The 26,512-nt window shown below is 47.0% G+C and overlaps 2 protein-coding genes across 11 annotated transcripts in view; one reads left to right on the top strand and one right to left on the bottom strand.

Moving 5' to 3' along the window:
* LOC308458618 (maestro heat-like repeat family member 5) overlaps nucleotides 1-19,113 on the bottom strand; it is a 30,428-nt gene extending 11,315 nt beyond the window's left edge. For 2 of the 6 annotated variants that reach the window (XM_080973425.1, XM_080973426.1), the window contains exons 1-17: nucleotides 18,776-18,881; nucleotides 17,056-17,426; nucleotides 15,701-15,840; nucleotides 14,898-15,011; nucleotides 13,274-13,390; nucleotides 12,260-12,370; nucleotides 10,518-10,658; nucleotides 9,886-10,005; nucleotides 9,113-9,192; nucleotides 8,829-8,964; nucleotides 7,423-7,518; nucleotides 6,426-6,530; nucleotides 4,356-4,491; nucleotides 3,508-3,626; nucleotides 1,736-1,885; nucleotides 1,245-1,399; nucleotides 278-425 (exon numbers count right to left, since the gene is read on the bottom strand). In XM_080973425.1, the coding sequence (XP_080829551.1) occupies nucleotides 278-425; nucleotides 1,245-1,399; nucleotides 1,736-1,885; nucleotides 3,508-3,626; nucleotides 4,356-4,491; nucleotides 6,426-6,530; nucleotides 7,423-7,518; nucleotides 8,829-8,964; nucleotides 9,113-9,192; nucleotides 9,886-10,005; nucleotides 10,518-10,658; nucleotides 12,260-12,370; nucleotides 13,274-13,390; nucleotides 14,898-15,011; nucleotides 15,701-15,840; nucleotides 17,056-17,426; nucleotides 18,776-18,813 (2,277 nt within the window). In that variant the 5' untranslated portion in view covers nucleotides 18,814-18,881. Of the gene's footprint in view, nucleotides 1-277; nucleotides 426-1,244; nucleotides 1,400-1,735; nucleotides 1,886-3,507; nucleotides 3,627-4,355; nucleotides 4,492-6,425; nucleotides 6,531-7,422; nucleotides 7,519-8,828; nucleotides 8,965-9,112; nucleotides 9,193-9,885; nucleotides 10,006-10,517; nucleotides 10,659-12,259; nucleotides 12,371-13,273; nucleotides 13,391-14,897; nucleotides 15,012-15,700; nucleotides 15,841-17,055; nucleotides 17,427-18,158 lie in introns of all 6 variants that reach the window. The other 4 variants (XM_080973424.1, XM_080973421.1, XM_080973422.1 and 1 more) reach the window with 4 other exon arrangements.
* Nucleotides 19,114-19,723: 610 nt separating this feature from the next.
* The window catches only part of LOC308458735 (aquaporin-7-like), a 22,615-nt gene continuing 15,826 nt past the window's right edge, over nucleotides 19,724-26,512 (top strand). Inside the window, exons 1-3 of one of the 5 annotated variants that reach the window (XM_080973664.1) lie at nucleotides 23,455-23,722; nucleotides 24,138-24,249; nucleotides 25,611-25,731. In XM_080973664.1, the coding sequence (XP_080829790.1) occupies nucleotides 25,642-25,731 (90 nt within the window). In that variant the 5' untranslated portion in view covers nucleotides 23,455-23,722; nucleotides 24,138-24,249; nucleotides 25,611-25,641. Of the gene's footprint in view, nucleotides 19,829-23,454; nucleotides 23,723-24,137; nucleotides 24,250-24,611; nucleotides 25,732-26,512 lie in introns of those variants that run through there. The other 4 variants (XM_080973660.1, XM_080973663.1, XM_080973662.1 and 1 more) reach the window with 4 other exon arrangements.

Below are 26,512 nucleotides of genomic sequence, written 5' to 3'. Positions count from 1 at the left end.
TCTACACTGACTAGCAGAGGCTGTCCAGGGTTTCAGGCGAGGGACACCCCGACATGGAGATGCTGGGGCCCTTTTGCATACAAAGCAGGTGTTCTGCCCCTGAGCCAGGGCTGTGCTCCAGGAGACCCCCCACAGCGATGGACCACTAAGATGCCGCTGGGAAGAACCCCAGAGGCCAGTTATTAAGATGCAACCCTCCCCCCCAGCCAGAAGCCCCAGCCCCATCCAGCTCCCATTCAAGAACCACCCAGGAGAGAGAAACTGAGTGGTTTCGTACCGCAATTGGCATTTGAGAAGTGCTGCGTCGCCTGTACGTGACTTCTGCGTTGGGGTCTTCATCCTGTAGCCTTTTCAGGAGGGGTCTCAGCAGCTTGATGCTGGAGTACGGATCGGAGACCAAGGCCTTCCAGATCGCTGCAGCACTTCTGCAATTTGTCAAAAGAGAATTTTTCCTTTTTCCCTTTCTTAAAAAAAGTCAGGCCTTCTGTATTTCTTTTATATCGCACGTTCATTAGCAAAGAAAGAAACTACTATTCCCCTTTTTGATATGTAACTCGGGGCACAATTTTTTGCAAGTATGAAACGGAAATATAAATTAAGAAAGCCCACTTAAATTCAGCTCTCCCCATTTCCACTTTGCAGATTTCATATCCAGTTTTGCCTCTTAAACACCTTTTGCAAATCAATCTCCTCTAATTTTATGTCTTTCTATATGTTATTTCCACCAGTTCATGCATTTGTGTGCCTACGTGTATGTGTGTGTGTGTGTGTGTGCTACTTGACTGGAGAACTGCATTGAAAAATTCAGAATAGTGCGAATTTTGAAATACGACAGTTCTCATTTTGGAAACTGCAAATGACGTAAGCTCTCACTTAAAAGTGACCCAAACGGAATTTGTTCCCTGTCCCTCGCAACTGTCCAGAAGGTGTGTGTGTGAAAAACCTGGCATGGCTTCCACCTGAATCTTGAACAGAGGTTTGATCCACAGTGGGTACTGCTTTTCACAGCGTGGAAGAAAGCCTCATTCCTGCAGAGCAAGCGGTTTCCAGGGGACAAAAAGTTGGCAGCTCTACTTCAAAAACCTGGGAGATGCCCCAGAGTTGGGAAATCTCCATCCATGGCTGATGGGCTCTGGCCTGGCTTGGTGGATCGCAGGTTATGCAGGGCATCTGAGACGCCCTGAGATTTGCAGGCAAAATGGATATATCCCCCCATAACACACTCATCTCTAAGAGGCCCTTACTCATCACACTCCAGTGAGCAGTCCAACAGGCTATCTACGACCGGGTTCAGGCGCTTCGCAGCAAGGTTGACCACAGCTGTGAGTGTCTCATCCTTAGTGCGGGTGTCTGATATTCTGTGGAGATGGTTGTAAATCTCCTTCACAACGATGGGCAGCTGGATGAAGATAAAAGAAGACCAGGATGAGAAAGTGTGGTGAACCTGAAAGAAAATGAGGGATTTGGGGGGAATGATATATGACAAGATAAAAAAGATGCTCAAAGTGATTATTACCCCCCCCCCCCAAGAAAAACAAACAAAACAAAACTGAGATTAAAAACATGGTGGTTGTTTTTGGAAGCTGAACTGCAGCAGAATGGAAACAGAGGCGCAATCCACAAACGTGGAAATCAATGCCTTCTTACACCCCTAGAAACAATCTGATTCTACATCCAAAGAGAATGTTTAATTTAGAGGAAACCTGCTTCCCCCTGCCTCCATTTTGAGCCTTACATCTTCCATGTCCATCCCGCATTCCTCAAGGAAGGAACTCAGCAGCTTTCCTGAAGCCTGAGAGACGACTCTGTCTTCCACTGTCAGGTTGTCAATCGCCTTCAACACGACTTCGTTGATCTGGCTGGGCGCGAGGTGCTCCCCAAAAGCCTGGCACAAAGAAGAAAGACGAGGGAGTTTTCTTCTGCTCCGCATCTGACCACTTTTCAGTAGTCCAAGGGACAAACCTAGTGAAAGACACATCCACTCTGCCTGAGATGACCCTCAGGATCCCTTCCAACTCTCCAATTCTGATTCTATTTAAATGTTTATTTAGGTAACTGAAAGATTTCACAACAAACAAAACTAAGAGTCAGGTGACGCCTTCCTATTTTCGATCCCCATCTAAAACTGGTTATGACCTTGGAACATGGAGAGGTACAATCTAAAGTCAGACTAGAAAATAAGACAACAGAGAGGGCGAGTAATAGTGGATATCAGTTATATAATCAATCAATGCCAAACGAAGTCAGATTAGGTGGGAACCTGCAGGCTGTGTGTTTATTTCTTAATATACGTCAAAAACATCCACCACAATGTTAGCATAGTCCAGGCTTCCTCAACCTCGGCCCTCCAGATGTTTTGAGACTACAATTCCCAGCATCCCTGACCACTGGTCCTGCTAGCTAGGGATCATGGGAGTTGTAGGCCAAAAACATCTGGAGGGCCGAGGTTGAGGAAGCCTGGCATAGCCCATTGGCTTGGCAGTGCCTCATGAAACGGGCACCAAATGGGTCAACTTTTCATACTCTTTTTCTGCCCAAGGTGGCAATGCATGGTTCTCTCTCCTCCCCATTTTATCCTCATGAGGTAGTTTAGACCGAGAGACCGTGACTGGCCCCATGAGTTTCCTGGCTGAGTGGGGATCTGAAGCCTAGGTCTCCCAGCACCTGGTCAGTCTCTCTAGCCACTGCACCACACTGCCTCTCCTCGATCCAGCAAAGGTCAGACATGCAGGGAAGCAGCTCTCCTCACCGCAGTGGCCCATCAGATGCACAGCTAGGGCTACTCCACAATTCTCCTGCAGGATCCATTGGCCTGGCAGGTTGCAGCTTGTAATGTATACAGATCTCTATCCAGGGCTCACAGTTGTGGCAGTGCCTGAGTAGTTTGGGGTTGGGATCTATCTATCTATCTATCTATCTATCTATCTATCTATCGTTTTGAGTAATGTGACCTTTTAGAATACAGTCATACCTCAGTTTACAACTGCTTCAGGTTGCGTTTTTTCAGGTTGCAGACCACCGAAACCCGGAAGTACCACTTTGTGCATGCGCAGAAGTGCTGAATCGCAACCCGCGCATGCGCAAACACGGGTTGCGAACGTGCATCCTGCACGGATCACGTTCGCAACCCAAGCGTCCACTGTAAGTAGAATTTGGCATGCAGTTTAGACCAATGGGCGCTTGGCTTCAAAAGATTTATTCTAATACAATGCATTTCCATATGTTATTTACACTAATATATTCATTTTCTGGACACTTTTAGCTTGCACAATCCTTTTTGTAGACACTGTTTGGCCAGGAAGTGGCACTGAAAAACTCAAGGATGTATGAATTTCAAAGGCAGCTTATGTTTCCGTTCTCATATTGTTTCAGGAAGCCTGGATTTGATAGCTTTGGCTTTAAATGTGAACTGCTCTGAATCTCTCCCTCATCCCCTAGAAGGCGTGGGCTGCTAACTGAGAGCTGGCTGCGGCCTTAGCAAGAAACAGTCCAAAAAGCCACACCCACCTTGGCCACTTTGGAGATGTCGGTGTAGAAGATGGCGGGCCCAGGGATGAAGAAGTCTTCTCGGAACCATTTGACCACGTTGCCTTTCCTGTTCTTATGCCTCATCTCCACCTTCTTAGCTAAACGGGGTCAGGGATGGGGATATGCAGGCAAAAGAACACAGCATTAGTGCTCCCTGCACAAACCCCCCAGTTTCCCCACTGCGACCCACAAAAAGATTCTCAATTTCACCTCAGAAATTATAATTCAGAACTGGGCAAGGTTCAGAAGGGGGCAACCAAAACTCCGGGACATCCAATGAAACTGAAGTTTCAGGATGGTCCTCCTTCTTGCAGTGCACAGCTCAACTTTGGAACTCCCTGCCACAGGAGGCACTGATGGCCACGGACCAAGATGGCTTTCAAATTCATGGAAGAGAAGGCTACCCATGGCTATTAGCCAGGATGGCTATGCTCGGCCTCCACGGTCAGAGGCAGAAAAGCACAGGAGAAGAAAGAGCTATTGAGTTCGAATTCTGCTTACTGGTTTCCCAGAGGCATCTGGTCAACCCCTGGGGGAACAGGATGCTGGACTGGGGTGGGCCACTGGTCTGATCCAGGCGGCTTTTCTTGTCTTCTTCAGCAGTGAATCCCTCCCCTCAGACTGACCTCTCGTCTCTGGCCAACGGGGTGTTTGCGTTAGGCCAGGGCTGGCACGAATTCTGGCCCTCCTGAGCTCCCACCACCCCCAGCAGCAGCCAGCATGGGCAACACTCAGGGATGATGGGAGTTGGAGCAGCCTCTGGAGGGCTGCAGATCTCCCACCCTGCGGCTTGCAAGAAACACCCCCTTTCCCAGCACCCCCCTCACCCATTTTGGCTATCATGATGTAATGGAGATGGTACAAGGCCTCCGCTGACTGCAGACCAATCTCCTTCACGTTGTCTGCGAGGTGAAGGGACAAGAGCCCCACCAGCTGTCCAAGAAGGGGGAAATCCGGGGATATCTAGGAGGTGGAGACAGAGAGAGATGCACAGTCAGCCCTCGTCCCACAGAGCCCAGCAAGAGAAAACCGTCCGGCATGCTTTCAGGCGGCAAAGGTGGCAGAGAGGCGCAGGGCAAGAGATCTGGGCTTAGGTGGCCCACCCAAGGCTTGCCCCAGGGCTTTCCCCCCAGCCAGAACTCACTGGAACTCAGTTCTGGCACCTCTCAGGTGGGCGCTATTGCCATTATAAGAGAATGAGGGAGGTGAGTTCATGGTGAGTCCTGGCACCTCTTTTTCTAGGAAAATAGCACTGGCTGGCACCTTCCCTGGGATGGCCAAGGCACACCACTTTGGGGAGCAGGGGAAAATCCATCTAGTTCACACCTGAACTTTCCAAAGCAATACGGCAACCAAGACATAGGCTTTCCTTCAAAATCCAGAAATTTGGCAATGCAGTTCTCCAAACCACCACAACAAAACGCAGACATTGCGGGAGAAGGTATACAGAAATGCACAATTCATAAAAGCAACATGCTTGAATCCTGGGTAGACCAAGTCTCTTTTTACCTGTCTAGTTTCTGGTACCCCTGGATACATCTTGGCAGCTAGAGACCCAAATATCTTCTAGGGCTAGGCGTGCCTTTTACCAGCTTTGTCTGGTTTGCAAACTATGGCTCTTCCTAGACAGGGATAGCCTGACCACTGTAGTCCATATTTTGGGAACCTCAAGGCTAGATTACTGCAATGTATTCTGGGGGGGGGGGTGTCTGCCCTTGGATCTGCTTCACAGGCTCCACCTCGTGCAGAGTGCTGCGGCCAGATTGCTGGTGGGGGCCTCGGGCTAAGAAAATGGGACACCATTGTTAAAACAGCTGCATTGGTGGCCCATCTATTTCTGAGGCAGCTTCAAGGTTCTTCTATTCATTAACAAAGCCCTGACCATCTGAGGTCCAGGCTGCCTCAGGATGTCAGGAACTCATATATCGCAGCTTGATCGCTGAGAACATCTATGGGAGTATTGTTAAACCAGAGGGAAAGGGGGAGAGATGCTAACTTGCTATGTTATTATATATCTCATGCACAGATGCAGATTCAATTTAACACCCTGGCTGAAATTTCCCAAGAGGCATCCCTCTGTCTGAAGTTGGAAATAGCAAGATGAACTAAACGGGTTTCTTGGCGAACCCGGCAAAGCGATTCTTCTGTTCTTATGATCTACATAGGTCAGGAAGGGAATTTCCACACACAACCCTCATATTTGCTCGAGGGTTAGACCGATTAGCCTGATTCTGCCCTGGATATGATTCCAGAAGGGTTTTTCCTGTGGGATCGGTGCTGATTAGTACCAGTTATTATTGTATTCACTAATGAATCACTTCCCTCGAGGCACGCAACATATGCAAGTTTTAATTTTATTATTTATTTATTTTATTGCATTTACCTCTCAGCTTTTTCTGCAGGGAGCTCAAGGTGGTCCTCCTCCTCCTCCTCCTCATTTAATCCCCACAACAATCCTGAGAGGGAGGTTAGGCCAAGAGGCAGTCACAGGCCCACAAGGTCACACCCAATGAGAGTCATTGCTGAGCAGGGGGATTTGAACCCGGGTCTCAGACCAACACTCTAACTACTACACCACAGTGTCTTACACAGCATCCATAAAACATTATGTCAGTATAAATGCTAGCCTGTATCCCACCCTGTAACCTACCTCCATTGAATCTAGATTTACCCTTTCCGGAGAAAATCCGACAAGTTAAATACAAGTTAAAGCAAGTTAAAAACAAAAATGAAAAAAGACCCATTCGCGTTATCTAATCGGAATGATCTGTTATTGTATTCCTGTGTATTTATATTGTAAACCACCCTGTGATCCTCAGATGAAGAGCAGTATGGAAATTTAATACATTAAAAAAAAAACAAATCTGAAATTGCAGCGTTAAGCTTTGGTCACTCACATCAAAGTCCAAATGCTCGGAAACATATTTCATTAGAAAGCTGGTGCTCTTGACAGCTCTTTCGCGCTCATAGATTTTTGTGGAGTCAATCCAGCCATTTGTGTGCTGCGGGAGAGAAATAATCATCATCACATAGAAGGACAACCATTAATCCGGGTTTGCAAATTCACAAAGCTTTGGCTACTGGCTGGATCAATCATGCCGGGACCATAGAGGGGACAAATTTCAAAAAGGGGTTGTTTTGTAAAGGAGAAAGTTTGCTGGAATTTGTTCTACTTCATCATCATCATCATCATCATCATCATTCTTATTATTATTTTATACCTCACCTTTTTCCTTGACAGGGACTCGAGGCAGCTTACAAACAAAATAAGAACAACTTGAGATATAGAAAAAAGAAGCCATTAAATGAAACACATTGAACATTAATAGAATTAGAAATTAATTGGCTGTTGGTTTGTTTTTGTTTTATTGTGTATTTTGTGTTCTCATTTTGTTTTTTCATGTTGTGAACTGCCCTGCGATCTGTCATTTGTGTGTTTGTGTGTGTGATAATTACAATAATACAACATACACCTCATCACATCCATAGCCATGGAATGCAGGAAGCATCCTTAGACCAAGCGCAGCCATTGATCCACCAACCTTGGTGTTGGCCACAGGTAATGATGATGGGCAGTTGGCCCTTCGGGGTTTTAGCAAAGAGTCTTTTCCCAGCCCCACCTGGAGATGCTGAGGATTGAACCTGGGACCTTGAGCATGCAAAACAGAAGCTCTACCCCTGAGCCACGGCCCTTCCCCTAATGCCATCAGCAGCAGAGGACATATCTTTGAAAGAAAACGGATGTGTGCTTTGCACAGGCCTTCCTAGCAGAACAGAGGCCCAGTTCACCATCAGCATCCACAACCTGTGAGCTGGGCACAGATGCCCCTTGTGCAATAATTACAACAGGATCTGCTGCCTCCCCCTGCTCTGACATCTTGGGGGCTCCCTTACCACTAATATATCCTGCAGCGCCTCCAGAGAGGGGGCCTCCGACAGCAAGCTGGTGAGCATGTTGAGGCAGGCGTTGACCGTCTGCTGATAAAAGTCCTGAAAGCAGAGAAGCAAAAGCAGTTAAAAGCTGAAGACCCCTGTGGAAATCCCATGTGCCCTGGAGCCTTCTAGTCCAGCATCCCCTTTCCACAGGGGCCAAGCAATGACCCAGTGGGAAACCCACAAGCAAGACGTGAGCTCAACAGCCCCCTCCTTCCTTGGAGGTTTTTAAGCAGAGGTTGGATGCCACCTGTCACGATTCTATGGTTCTATGCTGACTGGGGCCAATGGCAGCACATCTGGAGAAGCACACATTCTTCAACTCTATTTCTTTATAAAGAAAGAAAAGTACTTTTGCAGGCCGTAGCCAGAATGAGAAAAGAGGGAAAGAGCCACCGGGGGGGGGGGGCTGTTGTGGTAAGACTTTATTTCTATACCACCTGTCCATTGCCCAGGTGAGGGAACACCTTTTGAATGGCACACAGAAACAAGAGAATCGCAGCAAGCTTCAGTATGTTAGGGCTACTGCAATAGGGCAGCCTTGCCCTCCAGCTGCTCAGCAAATTCGTAACAAAGCTTATGCAGGGGTTCAAACACAGCGCTCAGAGTCATAAACATCAAACGTTCTTTGACATACATCAAGAAAGGTTACAGGTCATGGGATATAAAGATACAGGACTCCACACTGGGCTCAACTTCCTTGGGGTGTCCCAAACCATTTGGCCCTAACTATCGTTCTTTAACCTCCGTTGCAATAGCAATCAAATCTTCAGAGGAGGCTGTTGTTGTTGTTGTTTATTGAGAAGGCCTTGTGGCAGCTGCCTCACTGCAAGAAGGGAGGTTACAGGGAAGCAGGCAGAGGGCCTTCTCGGTGGTGGGGCCCACCCTGTGGAACACCCTCCTATCAGATGTCAGAGAGATACATAATTATACTTCCTTCTGAAGACACCTGAAGGCAGCTCTGCATAGGGAAGTTTTAAATATTTGATGTCTTACTGTGTTTTAATTTGTTGGAAGCCGCCCAAAGTGGCTGGAGTAACCCAGTCAGGTGGGCAGCATATAAACAAACAAGCAAACAAAATTAAATGCAGTGTAGGAGGGAGGCATGAGAATCACAAAATGCAGGCATGCAGGAATCATTCGTGGATGCATTCTAGCCAAAGGTTAAATGCAGTTAATATTGAAACATGATTAAAATCAAAAATATACACCCAAAGTCTCTGGTTGTTACATCATTGTGATGGGCCAAGTGTCTGTGGCAGCATTATCTGTAGCTTACACGGCCCAGACTCTCTGCCCTCAAATCCTTTAACCTGGCAACTCCATTTTCCTCCATTCATATCCCTAGAAGCAGAAGGTCCAGTCACCTGGCTCTGTGATGATTGCGTGGGACTCCCGGCTTTGAGTTTTGTAAGTTTCAAGGAGGGCAACGAAAACACCTTCTTGATGCTTTTTTTCACTAGCTCAGACCGAAGCATGGAGTCCATAGGTGGTCTCACGGCACTGAAGAGGAAAGAGAAAGGAGAGGAAATGCTCAGCACCCAGCAGTCCATAAACCTGGTGAGCAAATATGCAGTGTGTCTGGCCAAGTGTATGGCAAGGGAAGGACCAGGAATAGGTGGGGCAGTGAGAAGTACCTCCCTGTACTTACGTCATGCAGCTGACAGTGATGATGGCGTGGTGCAGGACAGAAATAGAGAAAGATCCCAACGGCTCCTCTTCGATGACTTCCTGTTGTGGGGAAGCACACAGCACGTCAGAGACCTGGAGGCACCATCGCTGCCACCACCACTCCAGGCCCTGACTTGTGCTCTCTCTCCAGCCCAGCCCTCTGGACAGCACCTTTGCAGTTGGCAAGTGGGTCCTCCCAGGGGAGAAGAGTGGGCTTCCTGGATCTGGGAATCAGATCCATCTTTCACCTGGACAGAGCTCTACCTCATAAGAAGATAAGATCAGCCTTCTGGACCAGGTCAATGGCCCTTCTAGTCCAGGATCCTGTTCTCACAGAGGTGAGAAACCAGGGAGCAGACCATGAGCCCAAGAGCCCTCTCCCCACCTGGGGCTTCCAGCAACTGATGTTCAGAAGCCTGCCTTCCTTCCGCTGTGGAGGTAGAACATAGCAATCATGGTTAGGTGCCATGGACAGCCCTCTCCTCCTGGGAGAACCCAGCCTCTTTTCCTTAAGCTCTGGTGACATCCTGCTGAGGTTGCCACAATGTAGGGCTGCCTTGCAAGAGGGTTTGGAAACTTGAGCTGGAGCAGAACGTGACCACCCAGAAATAGTTTGGGGCCAGATGCTCAGAACCTGCAACCCTGATATTTTACCAGAGCTAGACCTACACAGCTATTTTTTTAAAAAAAAAAACGCTCTGGGAAAAAAAACCCCAGGAGAGTCCCCTCCTTTTTTCTTTTTTCTTTACTCACAATGATGCAGATGGTGAGCTCCGCTTTGTGCGGGAAGATGACATGTCCCACATTCGTTTGCACAAGCGCCTTGGTTGTTAGAATGGCTGCCTTCATAAGGCCCTTTTTCAGAGCCTCGTCCTAAAAGGAGAAGGGATTTTATAAAATTGAGATTGAATCAAAATCACAAGGAAACATAAAGTCACACTGACCCTAACCCTAATTCTAATCCTTACCCTAACACGAACCCAATCCTAAAATAAACCCTAAGCCTAACCCAGAAATGGTCTTGTTAGAAAGTAAAATTCATGTTAAATTGCTGCTTTAGGGGTTGTTTTTAAAAGTCTGGAGCGGATTAATCCATTTTGCATTGCAGTACTTTCTATGGGAAAACGCTCCTTGGTTTTGGAACACTTTGTTTTTTGAATGGACTTCCATAACAGATAAAGTTTGAGAACCAAGGTACCACTGTAATACCCCATTTGGTCCTATGTGTGGAGTCAGTCTACAACCCTTTGGTGGATGAAGCCAGAGACCCTGCCCTAGGGCACAGTCTGAAGGCATGTGGTGCAAGGACCTTGACGGAGTTCAGGAGGTCTGCTCAGTGCCGAGAGAACAAGCAACAGAAGTCCGTGGGAAAATGAGAGCCATACCTTCCTGGTGTTCTGGAATTGGAAGAGGAGCTCTGCCACAATGAGCTCGATGAAGCGCAGGAGGTCTTCAGGCCGCGCCCCAAGAGCCATCTGCCCGTAGCAAAGCATGATGGTGATACTGGCATTCCTCTCCCCTGTATTCTGGAGGGAAAGGGTGGGGAAAGTGAGTTTGGGGCAACACACTCCTGGGTTTCATTTTTCTTGGCTCCTTTGAACAAATCACAGTGAATATTAACCATCCTTTGGGGCGTTTGAAGTAACACTTGATGGAAGTTAACTGAAAATGGAAGGAAAAGGTTCTGATCTCCTTCCAGCTGGGTTGGAGGAGAAGTGGAGAGTCAGGGGCACACGACCCCAAGGCCCCCTCAGGTTATGGAACTGTTAGATGTGCATGCAGTTACTATGCCTTTGTAACAATTCGCCTCATTTACAAATATATGGAGGTGAACACAGAGAGTGATACTCAACTATGCTTTGCTTCAAGTAGACCGGTTGAAATGAATGGGCCCAACTTAGTCATGTTCATTAAATTCAATGGGTCTACTCTAAAACATAGTGGAATGTGGCCAGCAGGCACTCCCATAAGGCAGATGAACGCTTGCCCGAGAGCACCCCATTTTCAAAATCTGATTGCAGCTGAAACCTCTCACCTCTTTCTCTCTGCCTCTCCCAACCTGCCGACTGCCTTCTCTCTTGGGTTTTGCTCCCTCCCCTCAGTTGGAGAGGTGTCCCCTCTTCCAAACACTAAGAGGTTCTCCATTCAAAACTTTCTGACAGCGGAACACTCTCCCTCAGGAGGTTGTGGACTCTCCTTCATCGAAGGCTGGAAGACCATCTGACAGGGATGCTTGAGCTGAGATCCCTGCATTGCAGGGGGTTGGACTAGATGACCCTTGGGGTCCCTTCCAACTCTACAACTCTGTGATTCTATCTTCTATGATAACCAGGAGACAACCCCCCTCCCACCAAAATTAGCTTCCATATTGAAGAAATGCCAGCCAACCATCCAACAACCAAGCTAAAAACATGAGTCAGTGCACTTTTGTATTGCTTGTACTTTGGGGATGACCAATGGTTTCTAACGAATCCGTTTGGCTGACTGACTGAGCAAAAAGATCAGATCAGATCTAGGATCTGCAGCCACAGAAACAGGACTGCTGGAGCCCACTTCAGAAGGATGGCTGAGGCATACACCAAGAGGAAGTTTCTGGCCTTACATACTGAGAGCATTAGCAGATCTAATTGCTTTATTGGAGTGGTAAGGATCACATCCCTTGAAAAAGAGCATATTTTGAAATGGAGGAGGATTCATTCTCTTCCAACGCAGCTCTGTTTTTCTAGATCAGGCATTCCCAAACTAGGCCCTCCGGATGTTTTGGGACTACAACTCCCATCCCTAGCTAACAGGACCAGTGGTCAGGGATGGTGGGAAGTGTAGTCCCAAAACATCTGGAGGGCTGAGTTTGGGGATGCCTGTTCTAGATAACAGGAACCCAGAGGCTGTTTCGTATGCTTTGATGTGGATCTAAATAGCAGCTAAGTACCCAATCTGCCAGGATCTTCTCAACCTGGTGCCCTTCAGATATTGTTGTGCTACAACTCCCATCGTGTCTAACCGTTGGCCATGCTGTCTGGGGCTGATGGGAGTTCCAGTTCAAAACACACAGATGGGGAAGGGGCACCAGGTTGGGGGTGGCTGAGCTACACTCTTGCAATGCTCCTTCCTCATTTGACACCCTTACCTCAGACATCTCAATCTTCCTTGTAATGACTGCGTGGCCGAAATCACGCAGCGCCATCAGCATCTGAGATAAATGGCAGTATGAAGCCACACCGACAGCTTCAGAAATTCCCTAGGGAGAATGATGCACGTGTTATAAGGAAAAAACTGCTCCTTTTCCCTTATGGGGTACCCAAGAGCCCATAGAGTCCTTTTGCAGGTTCTCTATCAGTAGGAGAAAATAACAGAGGCCAACCAGAGAATCTTGAAAACCAAAGCAGCTAGTAAGCCTGATCTTTATGAACTGTTGCAACAGGGTGCTCACAACCACACGCAGGAGGCAGGAGGGACCCCATGACCCCATACAATGACACGCAAGACATTTTGAATTTGCCCACCCTGGAGCCCAAGACCTGCCCCCCCCCCCATATATCATACATACATCCGAGAAGGGGAGATCCACAACAGAATCCTGTCTGACACAAAACCTGTTGGTGGGGTTACCTGGCTGTTAATGGGTTTACCTGGACAGCCTGGCTATTCTTTTGTGATGAAAACTACGGTACTTAATTCCTGAGTCCAGGTCACAGGCTCACCCTAATCATATCTTAAATGTGCCCTTATGGCAGGATTTGTGAGCAAAGAGACAATGGGGAGGTTTTTCTCATTTCCTCCCTCCTTGCAGAGAAACATTTGAGGTCAGTTTGGGAGAGACAAAATGGTTTCAGGACTTTTCCCTGTACTGTTTCAGACATGCGGTTTATGTATTTATGTATGTGTTTGCTTGGTACATTTATTTTATATCTTAGACCGTATCATTCTCATAACACACGTCAATCTGCACTTTCAGAAACAATATTTGAGACAAAACATTGCTATCTTTCAAAATTTGCACAGGTAATTTTGTGATGCAGTCATCCAACCAATGTTTGAATAAATGTGCTGTATTAGTGGGATCTGCTGGCAAAAACGTGTACATTTGTCAAAACCGTGTAGCACTGCCTAGGACTTTATGGGAACACAGGAATTCACTCACCTCTCTGACTGTTTCCTCTTCAAGAGGCAACTTTAGAAGTAAGTGCAAGTATTGGTGGACTGTATCTTTGTTCCTGGAATCCCGTAGTTTGAGTCCGTAGTATCTATAGAGGACAGTCTAAGGGGTGGGGAAGGTTTGGGTGAGTCACAGTGAGGAGACCCCACCAGTTACATAAACTGCTTTTCGAAAACCAAAGAATTTCAATTTTACCTTCTGAAAATGTCAGGTAATGTTAAATAAAATAATAATAATAATAGATTGCAAGTACTAGACAATTGTTTTAATGATTTGTATGCAATTTGACACACAGTTTACTTACCACACAAAACTAAATTATATTAATTTAACCACAGTATCTTCTGAAATCCCAAGTCATGCTACAACTCTTTAGTACCCCTCATTTGAGGAATTTGAAAGCTGAAAAGTTCAGCATGTCCTAATTGCTCTGCCTCCACAGCTGGAGTCACAAATGCTTCTGAATACCAGTTGCTGGAAACCACAGGAGGGGGAAGGCCTCTGTGTTCGAATTTTGCTTTCAAATTTCCCATGGGCATCTGGTTGGCCACTGTGAGATAAGGATCCTGGACTGCGCAGGCTGCTGGTCTTACCCAGCAGGCTCCTCTTTCGTTCTTACGACACACTTTTGTCCTAGATAAACTGACCCTAGGTTCTTCCCGCTTTTTAAGAAAACTAGTACCTGCACCCGCAGCCTCTTATGGGTCTCCCCACCCACCCTGCATGACTGAAATTGGGAGAGGGTGTTCTCTTTTCTGGCACCCCGCCTACGCCACAGTTGTTGGTTGCCAAGACAGAGAGAAAACCTGAGCAGCAGGTTGCGTTCAGACGATCTCCTTGTATTCCCTGCGGGGACAGCCAGAAGAGGCAGAGTTGGTCAACTTGCTCAATGAGGGAGACTGCCAAACGCTCTGCCCCCTCTCTTTTCCCAAAGGGGGAAAGGGGGAGCCAACTGCTGTGGACCTTCGAGCTCAGAAGAAACCAGAGTTCCGTCTGCACCAGACATTAGAAGCACCCTCATGCCCCATGAATGATCTTGCTTCCCCCACAGAACCCTTGTTCAAAGCTCCTTAAAATATTAGCGTTAGATCAGGGTTTCCCAAACTTGGGTTTCCAGCTGTTTTTGGACTACAACGCCCATCACTCCTAGCTAGCAGGACCAGTGGTCAGGGACGATGGGAATTGTAGTTCAAAAACAGCTGGAGACCAGATTTTTACGGCCCTCTCTAGCTTGTCCCTCAGGGCCTCAGTGTGCTAAGCAGGAGTGGGGGGACGACCTCCCACGCTCCTTGAAGAAAATGTTTTGCTGGAAGTTCACCCTTCCCACAGGAGGTCATTCCAGGTGAATTGTGTTCATGTTCAAGCCAAATAACCAAAAGAGGGAAAGGCAGAGGTTTTGCTTGCTGACGCTTACTGAGGAAGCCTGCACTCTGATTGGCTTGGTAGTTCTGAGGGAGCTTTGCCTCTGAATGTTTTGTTCAGTGTCTCCCTGCTATGTACAAGGCCTGTGCTAAGAAAGAAAGTAAAACTCTGTTCTTCTTTCCTCAGATTGTATGCTGCCCACCCCACCCCACCCCACCCAGTGTCATCTACAATACTCAGAACTTACCTTCTCATGTCCTGACTTAGAGGTCTTTTGCTGGCCAGGGACTGCTGCTCTCAGGTTTGAGGCAGCTGAATCCTGGGACAAGATAGTCGATTTTCTGTGGACACTGGAGGTCTGCTTTTAAAGTCAGAAAGAAAAGGGAATAAAATTAAGAAAAGTGTCATTTTTTTTGTCTAGAGAACAGTTGCCATTTATTTGCCACTTGTCTTCTCTTTAAAAAATATGCATGCCTAGAAATAGACTAGACTAGAAATATCATAATTATCTGTCTATGCATTTCTAACAGTATAACCAAATAAGTAGTTTTTGATATAACTGCAAAAAACAACTCTGAACATTTATTATTCCCAAAATCTTACTGGCTAGTGATTTGAGTCATGATTTTAAACTGATTTGATTTAAATCAACTCTACCCTGCATCATAAGGGATGTGGGTGGCGCTGTGGGTAAAACCTCAGCGCCTAGGGCTTGCCGATCGCATGGTCGGTGGTTCGAATCCCCGTGGCGGGGTGAGCTCCCGTCATTCGGTCCCAGCTCCTGCCCACCTAGCAGTTCGAAAGCACCCCTAAGTGCAAGTAGATAAATAGGGACTGCTTTCTAGCTGGAAGGTAAAAGGCGTTTCTGTGTGCTGCGCTGGTGCCGGCTCGCCAGAGCAGCTTTGTCACGCTGGCCACGTGACCCGGAAGTGTCTCCGGACAGCGCTGGCCCCCGGCCTCTTAAGTGAGATGGGCGTGCAACCCTAGAGTCGGACACGACTGGCCCGTACGGGCAGGGGTACCTTTACCTTTGCCCTGCATCACACGCACCTGGGGAGCTGGCTGGAGGTGTTTGAGGATGGTGTCCAAAATTTCCCGCTCATCCAACATCTCCAAAGTTTCTCTGAGCGATCTTCCTCTCAGCAGCTTCTTACCCGCCCACAAGTATCCAAATTTCTCATCTGAGAGTTCTTGAGAAAGAGAAAGAGAAAGAGAGAGGTGAGTAAGTGAGGCAGACGAGAGGAAAGGTCAGTTCTTTGTCAGGGGGCTTCCAGTTGCTCCTTCCAGATGGGATTCAATGGCACGTCGGCAGAGTCAAGTTACTCGGTTGAAGCGATTTGCACAATGAACCTACTTCCCGCTCCCCAACAGACTCCAAATCGGACATTTTTCGTGGTGGGAAAAGTGACAGGGAAACTAGAATGGAAAGTGGGAGCTAGCATTTTCTTGATGTGACATTGTCTCATCTCCCTGCGAATGAATTGGGATGAGCGCTCACTCGCTGACCTCATTCAACATCCCCACAAACTTTGGCAAACAGATCCGGACGAAGGTTCAGGAAGCAGGTCATGGGGAAGGGGCCACAGAACTGCGGCATCGGCTCAGTTCCTCGGACCGGCAATGGCAGCCCCAAAGGGTGGCCGCACCATGTCATCTCTGTATGCTTCAAATGGCACCACCTGGTGTCTATCATACTGGGGTAAACTTTCAGGGGAGGGGTCTTCCTGGGGTGGCTGAGGGTCATTTCCAGCCTTCATCAGCGACCTCCTAATGAAAGAGCTCCCCACGGCTCCTAGTACTACTTTGTCGTTGCTCTTCACTGTAAACTCCTGCATATCCAGAATTACAAGACACTTCCCACATGTGTGTACGTTCCATGCACCCTGGACTTCTGCTAGCACAATTGGGCTTCCCCCACCCTCTCTTCCCCCCATATGCCCGCCAGGCACCCCGTAATTGACTCAGCGATAGGCAGGCGAACTCCCAGAACAAAGCATGCAGGGGGGAAGGAGCGGGTAGGTTGTCCCACCAGGAAAGCAGAAATGTCTGAGCTAATGTGGCAATCTGCTTAGCGCTGTGTTGAATTTGTCCCCTTTCATCAAACTGGGAAAAATGGTTTCTGGAAAGTGCAGGTAGCAGATGCATGCCATAACTGAGAAGGGATCATAGAACTGTAGCGTTTGAAGGGACCTGCGGGGTCACCTAGTCCAACCCCCAGCAATGCAGAACAGAACAGGGGCAAACACCCAGAAGTCCCTGCTCCATGTTACACGCCTCTTAAAAAGGAGGAGTGGGGTGGGTGGGACTTGCGCCCAGAGATCAAGGAAACCAAGAGAGACCCCGGCCTCGGATGACGCAGGCCTTGCCAAGGGGAACCCAAAGGGGATCTGGGTTTGCCTACTCACCTGGGAACACTGGCCCAGAATCCTCAGGGCTCTTCTTTTTCCCCAGGGACAAGTGCCGCTGCTGCCTGGAGTCCTGCCTGCTGCTGACTGGCTGAACAGTGCTGGTCTGACGCTGGACCAGCTCTGGGAAGACTACCGGAGGGGCCTGAGATTTCCTCCTGGCCTCCGCAGGTGACTGGGAAGGTTTCACCAGCATGGGCAAGAGCTGGGAGGTTCTCCGGCCAGCCGGGTCGTGGGTGGCACTTTGTTGCAGACTAGATGACGGGGCCTCCAGCTTGTCCCGCTGCCCCTGGTTGCTCTCCTGGATGTTTTCATTACTTTCCTGGTCCTTCTTTTTCAGGCCCCGGAGCTTCTTCAGGAAGGAGGTCATCCTGCAAGAGAGGAAATGGCCCCCTGGTTGGTTTGCTCATTGGGAACCCCTTTGGTCCCCCCCTCCTTTCACCACTTGAGGGGCAGCAAGCAATCCCTCCCTATTGCTGCACGCCAACCCAATCTCCGTGGTGCGAGAGTCCACGGGTTCCTGGCATTCACCCAGGGTTTGTGTTTCCTTTTGGGATTGAGGGGCAGCGGAGACGGTGATCTCTTGAGGATCTATGGTTTATTTACACATCTATGCAACCTGAGCCTATGATGGAGGGGTTCACACCATCGACACCCCAAGAGGGTCTTGCGTCTCCTGTAGTCGCAGAGTGTCAGGCTGGAACAGCAAGAAGAAGGTGATTGGGTTGGTGTGCAACAAGGGGTAGGAATTGCTTGCTGCAACTCAAGTGGTGAAAGGAAAGGCACTTTGCATATGTTCAGAGGCCTCCTTGCCTTCATTAGTTCTCCTGTCCTAAGACTGAGATTCTTTAGGGCTGAAAACACGTTCTGGGGCTAAGCGACGGCAACTCCTGGAGCAAATGGAATCCAAACTTTATGGAATCTTACTATCATGATGGGCTGTTATTTGGCCAACCCCACAATTTATTTTATTCTTTTAGGGAATAAAATACACCACCCTTCGTCAAAAAAAGGAAAGTATCCAGGGCAGTTCAATAACAATCTGTCAGAATGAAGGTTAGCAACCAGAGGCAGCCAGTTTGAATGTGCAGGAGTTATTTTACCTGATATTCTCCTTCGCCTCTTTGTGATCTGTAATCTTCAGGGGGCAAAAGGAAATAAAAACTCTCTGATAATGTGGCTCCTCCTCACCAGCGTTGCTAGGGGCCCCCAAGCCCCTGGAGACATGAGGTCACAGCATTATTTATGGCAACATCAGGAGTGCAATGATGTCAGTGGAAAGGAGACCTCTTGCTCGCCTGGCCTGGGACAATGGGCCAGGTGTGTGCAGGTGTGGCCTTGCAGTTTCACTGTGGTCCCCCTGGGTTTTGCTGAATCCAAAAACCGTGTGAGATTTTTTAGCCAAGCAGGTCAAGGCAATATCATTATTATATTTATTAAAGTAAAGTAAATTCATCAAATTTCTATGACACCCTTCATCCGAGGATCATATGCTTGTTTCACCTCCGCACTCTAAGTTATGGGTGGCCTTCCTCTCTTGCCAGCATTGTATATAGGGATGAAAAATGCCTGGCTTGAATTTATTATTAGAATGATCACATATTTATTTTCCTGACAGGGACTCAAGGCAGCTCACGGATGAAAATAAGACAAGCTAAAAATATTGGGGCCAGGTGGGAAAATCAACAATTAAAAAGCAATTAAACACTGGTTGAATTACAACTGTGTGTTGTTGTTGTTGTTTAGTCGTTTAGTCATGTCTTACTCTTCATGACCCCTATGCACCAGAGCACGCCAGGCACTCCTGTCTTCCACTGCCTCCCGCAGTTTGGTCAAACTCAAGCTGGTAGCTTCAAGAACACTGTCCAGCCATCTGGTCCTCTGCGTCCCCTTCTCCTTGTGCCCTCCATCTTTCCCAACATCAGGGTCTTTTCCAGGGAGTCTTCTCTTCTCATGAGGTGGCCAAAGTCTTGGAGCCTCAGCTTCAGGATCTGTCCTTCCAGTGAGCACTCAGGGCTGATTTCCTTCAGAATGGAGAAGTTTGATCTTCTTGCAGTCCGTGGGACTCTCCAGAGTCTCCTCCAGCACCAGAATTCAAAAGCATCAATTCTTCAGCAATCAGCCTTCTTTATGGTCCAGCTCTCACTTCCATACATCACTACTGGGAAAAGCAGAGCTTTAACTATACGGTGGTACCTCGGGTTAAGTACTTAATTCATTCTGGAGGTCCGTTCTTAACCTGAAACTGTTCTTAACCTGAAGCACCACTTTAGCTAATGGGGCCTCCTGCTGCCGCCGCGCTGCTGGAGCACGATTTCGGTTCTCACCCTGAAGCAAAGTTATTAACTCAAGGTACTATTTCTGGGTTGGCAGAGTCTGTAACCTGAAGCGTCTGTAACCCGAGGTACCACTGTATGGACCTTTGTCGGCAAGGTGATGTGTCTGCTTTTTCAGATGCTATCTAGGTTTGTCATTGCTTTTCTCCCAAGAAGCAGGCGTCTTTGTAATTTTGTGACTGCTGTCAGCATCTGCCATGATCATGGAGCCCAAGAAAATAATATCTCTCACTGCCTCCATTTAGGCCCTTCTGTAGGGGGAGGAATGGAGAGCAGGCACTACAACTCCCAGAAGGCAATGGGAGAGCTGGCTCCACCTCCTCCTCCTCGCTTTCTCCCCCCGCCCGTTCCGAGTCCTCCCCATTGGCCGGCTCCTGCGACAACACTTTGCTTGCGCCGTATCCGGGCAAAGCCCAGGCCCCATCAGCCAATCGGAGGTCAGAGTCAGGCGTGCGGGGCGTGGCAGGTCAGATGGATGCTGGGAGTGGCGGTTGTTTCAAGATGGCGGTTGTGGCTGCTCATTGGGCTGTGTCTTTACCTCAGGAGGGAGTCGAGGTCGCGGGGTGGCGAGAGGAGAAGGAATAGCAGGGGGGCGGAATTGATTTCTTTCAGCTTCTGCCTTCTGGAAGAAGGTCCAGGGTTATAAAGACTAGGACTAGCCGCCTGAGAAACAGTTTCTAGCCAAATGCGATTTTGGTTTTAAATGCAGTGTAAGGAGTTTCTGTGGGAGTATATTGTATTTAATTATGGGGTATCAGAGTTTTTAGGGGGCTAACCAGGCTGGGATAGCTGGGATAACAGGCTTGTTGGTTTTTGAATGTCCTATGTAGATTTTTTCAATTTCGTTGTTCTGCATGGGACAATGACAATAAAGATTATCGTTTAATTTTAAAATACGTAAATGAAAATAAGGTTAGAAGGATTTGCTGGAAACACGATTTGAACTAGAATACAAAATTGGGAGGTGAGAGGAGGTCATGGAAATAAGTAAAGGGAGAAGGTTATGTAAAGGTTTAATCTGCTTTTGTTTTACTCTAACTTAATGTATTTTTATATTTTTTGTTAAGTCTTCTTTTTTATTCTATCTTATTGTTCTTTTTATTCGTTTATCTTTTGCCTTGTTAGGGTTAAAATTTTCTTTGTATTTTGTATGGTTTTTCTTCTTTTTTCTGTAACTTTAAATTTGGAATAAATATAATTTAAAAAAAAAAGACAATAAAGATTATCGTATCATATCATATCGTAATTTGACGGTGGGCCAGTGATAAACAATGGCAAAGGCTGCGGTGGTTCCTGAGCATGTGCAGAGAGCCGCCTCCGTTGCCTCAGGAAAGACGCCCCGCCGAGTGCGGAGCCAGGCCCGGGGGTTACGGGGGAAGCCCCCACTCCCAGGGCGGGGGGACCTTGGCCTGCCAGCCTCTCGCTCTCTCGCCCCTCGCCCTACTCTGCAGGGGTGTTGTGAGGGGCCGGGGAAGGTCGCTTGAGATGAGTGAATGGATTTTAGTTCATGAACGATGTGAGCGTAAAGATATCAAAGGGAGAACAACAGCATATTGTATATACTGTTACGATATGAGAGCAACGCAGCTGCAAACTGCAAACTGGTAGCTTGTTTACATCACATGATGTGACTAGCTGTGGGAAAGAATTTCCCCGGAAGTTCACAGGCTTGAAAACATATGGTAGCAGACGGAGGTCGATGGATCGTAAACATATACATGAATCACGAGGAAGGGAGTAGTGTACTGTATAAGGAACAGTATATGAAAGTAATTGCATAAACATGTGCTGTTTTGTTTTCCATGTAATCATTATCTGCATATGCTGTTCCTTACTGTCATCCTCATATACTTTTTTCTTTCCCAAGATTCATGTATATATAATCTGCTGTTGATTTCTGTTTGGTACTAATATGCTCACATCTTTTTTGAACTAATTTGCATACATAGGTCTTCGGCTGATGTATTTAAACTAAATCTTTCCAACTAGATTTTAGTCTCTGTTTGGTTGGCCCCGTCAGGCCATGGGAGCAGAGTAAGATCCTTCCTTTCAGCATCTGGAAGAAATGGTGTGCGGAGAACAACTTCTTGGAATGACTTTGGAGCAACGGGTTAAAATGAGATTGGGGGTCTGTTTATAACTTTGGGGAGAGGGCTAGAAGTAAAAGAGTTCAAATGATAACTTAGGGATACAACCTTTTCAAGTCCTTTAGGGAGGCTGGAAAAATCATGGCGTGCTTTTAGGCACCATCATCTCATTTTCACAGGTTGGCAGCCAGCCTTTAGGTGCTCCTCCTAGAGCTAGAGAAATGGCTTAAAGCTGTCATTTAGCAACATTTGATCTCTTCTGCTCATATTTATATGTTTATTTGCTTACATTTAGCCTTCTCTTCCATCATCGAGCCCAAAATAGCGTGCGTGCACATGCGGTTCTCAGGCAGTCTCCCACCCAGCACTAACCAGACCTAGACCTGCTCAGCTTCCCAAAGGTGGTGGCATCATGTTCCTTCTGGCCCTATCCTGGGAGTAGATCAAACAGTGAATAATTTCATTGTACGCACTGACTTCCTGACAAATTAGATGCGGGCTTTTGAGTTTCATTCGCCTGCCTAGCCAACTCCCAATTGACCCTTCCTTATTCAGAGGTATAAGAGAAGGTGAGGCAGAGTATGTTGGCCTACTTTGACCTGCTTTTATATTATGTTTTTACTTTAAAAAAATATCGTCATGGATAATTTTAACAAGATAACACAGCTGACAGCAAGTCCAACATGATCTCTGCTCCCATTATATATATACTTTATTTACATTATATTTGGTGATTTATGATCCGGCAAACCTTCACTGAAGATGAACCAAGAAACTATTAATGGATTGAATTTACTATTGGATTATAATTGTAAATGGAATGCAACAGGGACTTTACAAGAACTTTAGAATCTACCTATGGAGTTCTTCAAACGAAAGACTGTGTAAAATACTGTGAGGTTTTGTGGCACTGTCTCCTATGGAGAGCATTAATTTGGATTTATAATTGCTTTGGTGAGACATCAGCTTGTTAAAAATGAAGGGAAGATTAAAGAAGCGAGAGCTGAATGTCAGTCCTATGCCATGGCCTGATGCCAGTATACTTGTGGCTCAGATAAACAAGATGGCGATGGCTCTGACGCAGTTTGGAAAAACAGCTCTTCAAGGGAGACAACCCGCAAGAAGGACAATGGATTATAACAGGAAAGGGAGTACAAAGGAAAAATAATTTACACAGAAAACTACAGGTGTTAAATCCCTCTTGCAAGTTAATGGAGAAGGATTTTTTGAATACGAGTGCAGTCATTACACCAGTGGCTGCAAAAACAGAAGAAAGGCTCAAGATCGGAATTGGTGTATTTGGATTATATATGAGATTCTGTGCAGGATTTAGGAATAACGATCTCCGGATGATCAGAACATGGGAAGTCACCCAATTTGTTTAATTTGGGATGTATAATTGGCTTTATAAATTGTATTATGATTTGGCATGATTTTATATTGTAATAATGTAGCTCATATTGGGTATTAATGAAAAATTAATTAAAATGTATATTTAAAATAAAATAAAACGTTCTATTCGGAGCTGTATAGCTGAGTCCAGGGTGTCATACATTGTTCTGGGAAAGGTGGTTGGGATTCCAGGGTAAATATTAGGCTCAACGTCATTTTCTGGCATTGCAAGTTTTTGCACACAGTGATCTCTAGGATAACCAGTCATGTGTTGCACTGGCACCTATAGCACTGTGTTTAGGGGTAAATTGGGGGGGGGGGAGTCATGTGCTGTAATGTTACGGCATGTCCACAGGCACTGACAACAACCAAAATGAATAGTTTCTGGTGAATTTTCCTTAAATCGTCTTGTCTCAATTATATTTTTAGGGTTTATCATTGCAATGGTGAACTAGATACTGCAGTTTTTGGTTGTGGTGACCTGCTATTAATTATAATTAGTTAAAGTTGTTTCTATATGTAACAACAGCAGCTAAGATTGTGTATGCGCAGAAATGGACGGAAAAAGAAGTTCCAAGAATATAATTTTAAAAATAGTTATAACCGCTCGAGCTTCTGGGTAGGTAACCTCAATGGCTTGTAAAAAGAACCCAGCTTTGGCAGAGGCCACTGTGACTTCAGAGCCAGCCCATAATAGACCTTCCAGCAGATGGAACCTGGGCTCTGTTCCGGCACCTCGGACGTCGATGAGGTCAGCTCAAGCCCTGCTGTTTCAGAGGACTGGCAACTGGATGGCGTCTCTTCTCCCTAGTGAACTTTGAAGCACGAGAAGTCATTTTCTCCCCACCCCAGGTGAATGCAACCAAAAAAGCTGGCCAGAGTGATTTGTTGGAGGGAGGAAATGCATTGCAGGTGGGGCTGGAGTAGATGGCCTTTGGGTCCCTTCCAGCCCCAAGGGAGTCAAAGTGGTGCTGGGACTTGGGGAGGAGGAAGCTGAGAGGGAAGGAGCAAGGAGGAGATGTTATGCACTGAAGTTCTCACCCTGGGCCAGCAGGGGGATACTGTAGATAGTTATGCAAATAAGGGATCGAAAGTGGCTTTCAGTGATTGGATAGTTTTAGAAAATTGTTACAGTTACGTTGTACTGGAGCTCTATATAAGCAGGATGACTGAACCCTTCAGCCCAGTTCTGTTTTGGCCTGTGAATAAACAAGAGCTGTTTGAAGAATTGCTGCGTCGTCTGATATGTTCACCCACAACTTAACAGGAGACATCTGGGTTGAGCTGGTCTGGCAGCACCATGATAAAGAGGAACGGATTTAGACGGGGGAGATTCAATTCCATCTCTGGCCAAAATGCTCGCCTTGTGTGTCACCTGGGTAAGTTACTCATTCTCTGCCCAACCTCCCTCCTAGGGAGAAGAGTTCAGGGTAGCTCAGATGAGGCCTTGACCGAGGGAAGGCTGTAGGGACGGCTGGCAGGGACAGATAGGAGTTGTTATCTGTGGGGTAGCGTCAGAGGAAAGTTCTTCTCCTTCGCTCATAGAATCAGGGAATTGTGAGTCGGAAGGGACTTTGAGGGTCATCTAGTCCAACCCTGGCAATGCAGGAATCTCAGCTAAAGCATCCATGACAGAGGGCCATCCTGTCATGGTCCGGTTCACAGGCGATTGAAGTCCCGGCTGGGGACGTTGGGACCGGGGGCAAGATGGCGGGGTGGGAGCAGGAACAGGAGTCCAGAAGCCAAGAGTCCGAGGGTCAGAAAGCAAGGAGTCACGAAGTCAGGGGTCCAAGGAGCAAGGAGTCACGAAGTCAGGGGTCCAGGGAGCAAGGAGTCAAAACACAGGAAGGCAGGGAACGTGTTGCTGTGGCAAAGAGCTGAAGGGAAATGCTGACCTTATATCCCTTCCCGGCTCTTGCCACCAGGTGCTGTGAGTTACCAATTGGCCTCACCTGTGAGGCCGCACCTTGCGTCTTCAGCACAAACTTAGGAAGGCCCCAGTCTTTAACAAATGTTAAATGGAACATTTTCTTCTTTTCGTTGCATATCATTTCCCAAAATTTTTTAATTACCTTACAATCCCACCACATATGATAAAATGTCCCCTCCTTTTCCTTACACTTCCAACATATATTTGAACTAGTTTTGTACATTTTCTCTAACTGCACTGGTGTTGTGTACCATCTGTACATCATCTTTATGTAATTCTCCTTCAATAGGGAACAATCTGTAAATTTTAAGTCAGTTTTCCATAATTTTTCCCAATCTTCCATCATAATAGTGTGACCTACATCTTGTGCCCATTTAATCATAACTGATTTTACCTCCTCATCTTTCATCTCCCATTCTAATAGTATGCTGTATGCAGTCTTCAGTAGTTTCACTTTCCCTTCAATCACTTCCATTTGAAACCTAGATCTAGTATAAATAAATCTTTTCTTGCAGCAGAGCCCAAGACTCTTAATCTCAGGGGCGTGGGCTTGAGCTCCACGTCCAGCAAAAGTTTTCTGCACTGGATGAGCCTCGTGGTTCCTTCCAATGCTACAGTTTTATGCAAGAAGGAAGGAAGGAAGGAAGGGCAGAGAGAACAGATTGCAGATCAGGCTGCTCCTTAATTGCCTTGTTACCCTTTAACCAGGCATCGGTCAGGGCTGTCAGGTGGAGACAGGCTGCGAAGGGGAGGACAGTGACTCGCTTCAGAGTGTGCCACCAGGAGTTATGACATCTGCCTTCCCAACAGGGACTGAATCTCTTGCCTGTCGGCGACCAAGATGCTGAAGAAAATCATCGGCTGGCTGACGATCCGAAATGAAACCATCCGGCAGGGACTGGCAGAGGCTCTGTCCACCTTCATCCTGATGGTGAGCAGGTCAGGGGTGGAGGGTGCAGGGGTCATTCGAGGAGGGGGAGAGGGTGGCAAAGGCTGGGGCATGCACCCCCCCTTCTTGTTCCTGAAAAGGTGATGTGTGTGGATGAGGAAAGAGACAGGAAGTGGACCCAGTCTGCATCAGAAGCAGAATTCATCAAGTTTGCAAAACATTAGCGGAACCAAAACAGGCACCCCTCAAAATGTGCACATATCTAAATTTTGAGATACTATTCTCCAATCTGTCAGTGTGTGTGCAAAAATGCATCTGTTAGGTCTGATCCTGCCTCGGGGCTCTTCTGAACACTGCAGTGTTGTGTGTGCCAATTATATCTTTAAAGCACATTCAAAGAACATTCCCCTCCGCTCAAAGAATTCTGGATACAGTGGTACCTTGGGTTAAAAACTTAATTTGTTCTGGAGGTCCGTCCTTAACCTGAAACTGTTCTTAACCTGAAGCACCACTTTAGTTAATAGGGCCTCCTGCTGCCGCTGCCACGCGATTTCTGTTCTCATCCTGAAGCAAAGTTCTTAACCCAAGGTACTATTTCTGGGTTAGCGGAGTCTGTAACCTGAAGCATCTGTAACCCGAGGTACCGCTGTACTGTAGTTTGTTAAAGGTTGCTGAGAACTGTCACTTTGTGAGGGGCAAACTACAGGGCCCAGAATTCTTTGAGGGAAAGGATAGGCTTCAAAGGTGCTTTAAAGGCATACAGAGTCGGCAACAGTCATCTCCACCCCTTGTTCTGGACACGAAGGATCAATGTCTCCCACAC

This window comes from Podarcis pityusensis, assembly GCF_964106645.2.
Source record: "Podarcis pityusensis genome assembly, chromosome: 11".
Lineage (NCBI taxonomy): Eukaryota > Metazoa > Chordata > Lepidosauria > Squamata > Lacertidae > Podarcis > Podarcis pityusensis.
Note: the sequence above shows the minus strand (reverse complement) of the source record. Positions and strands in the feature narration are given on the sequence as shown.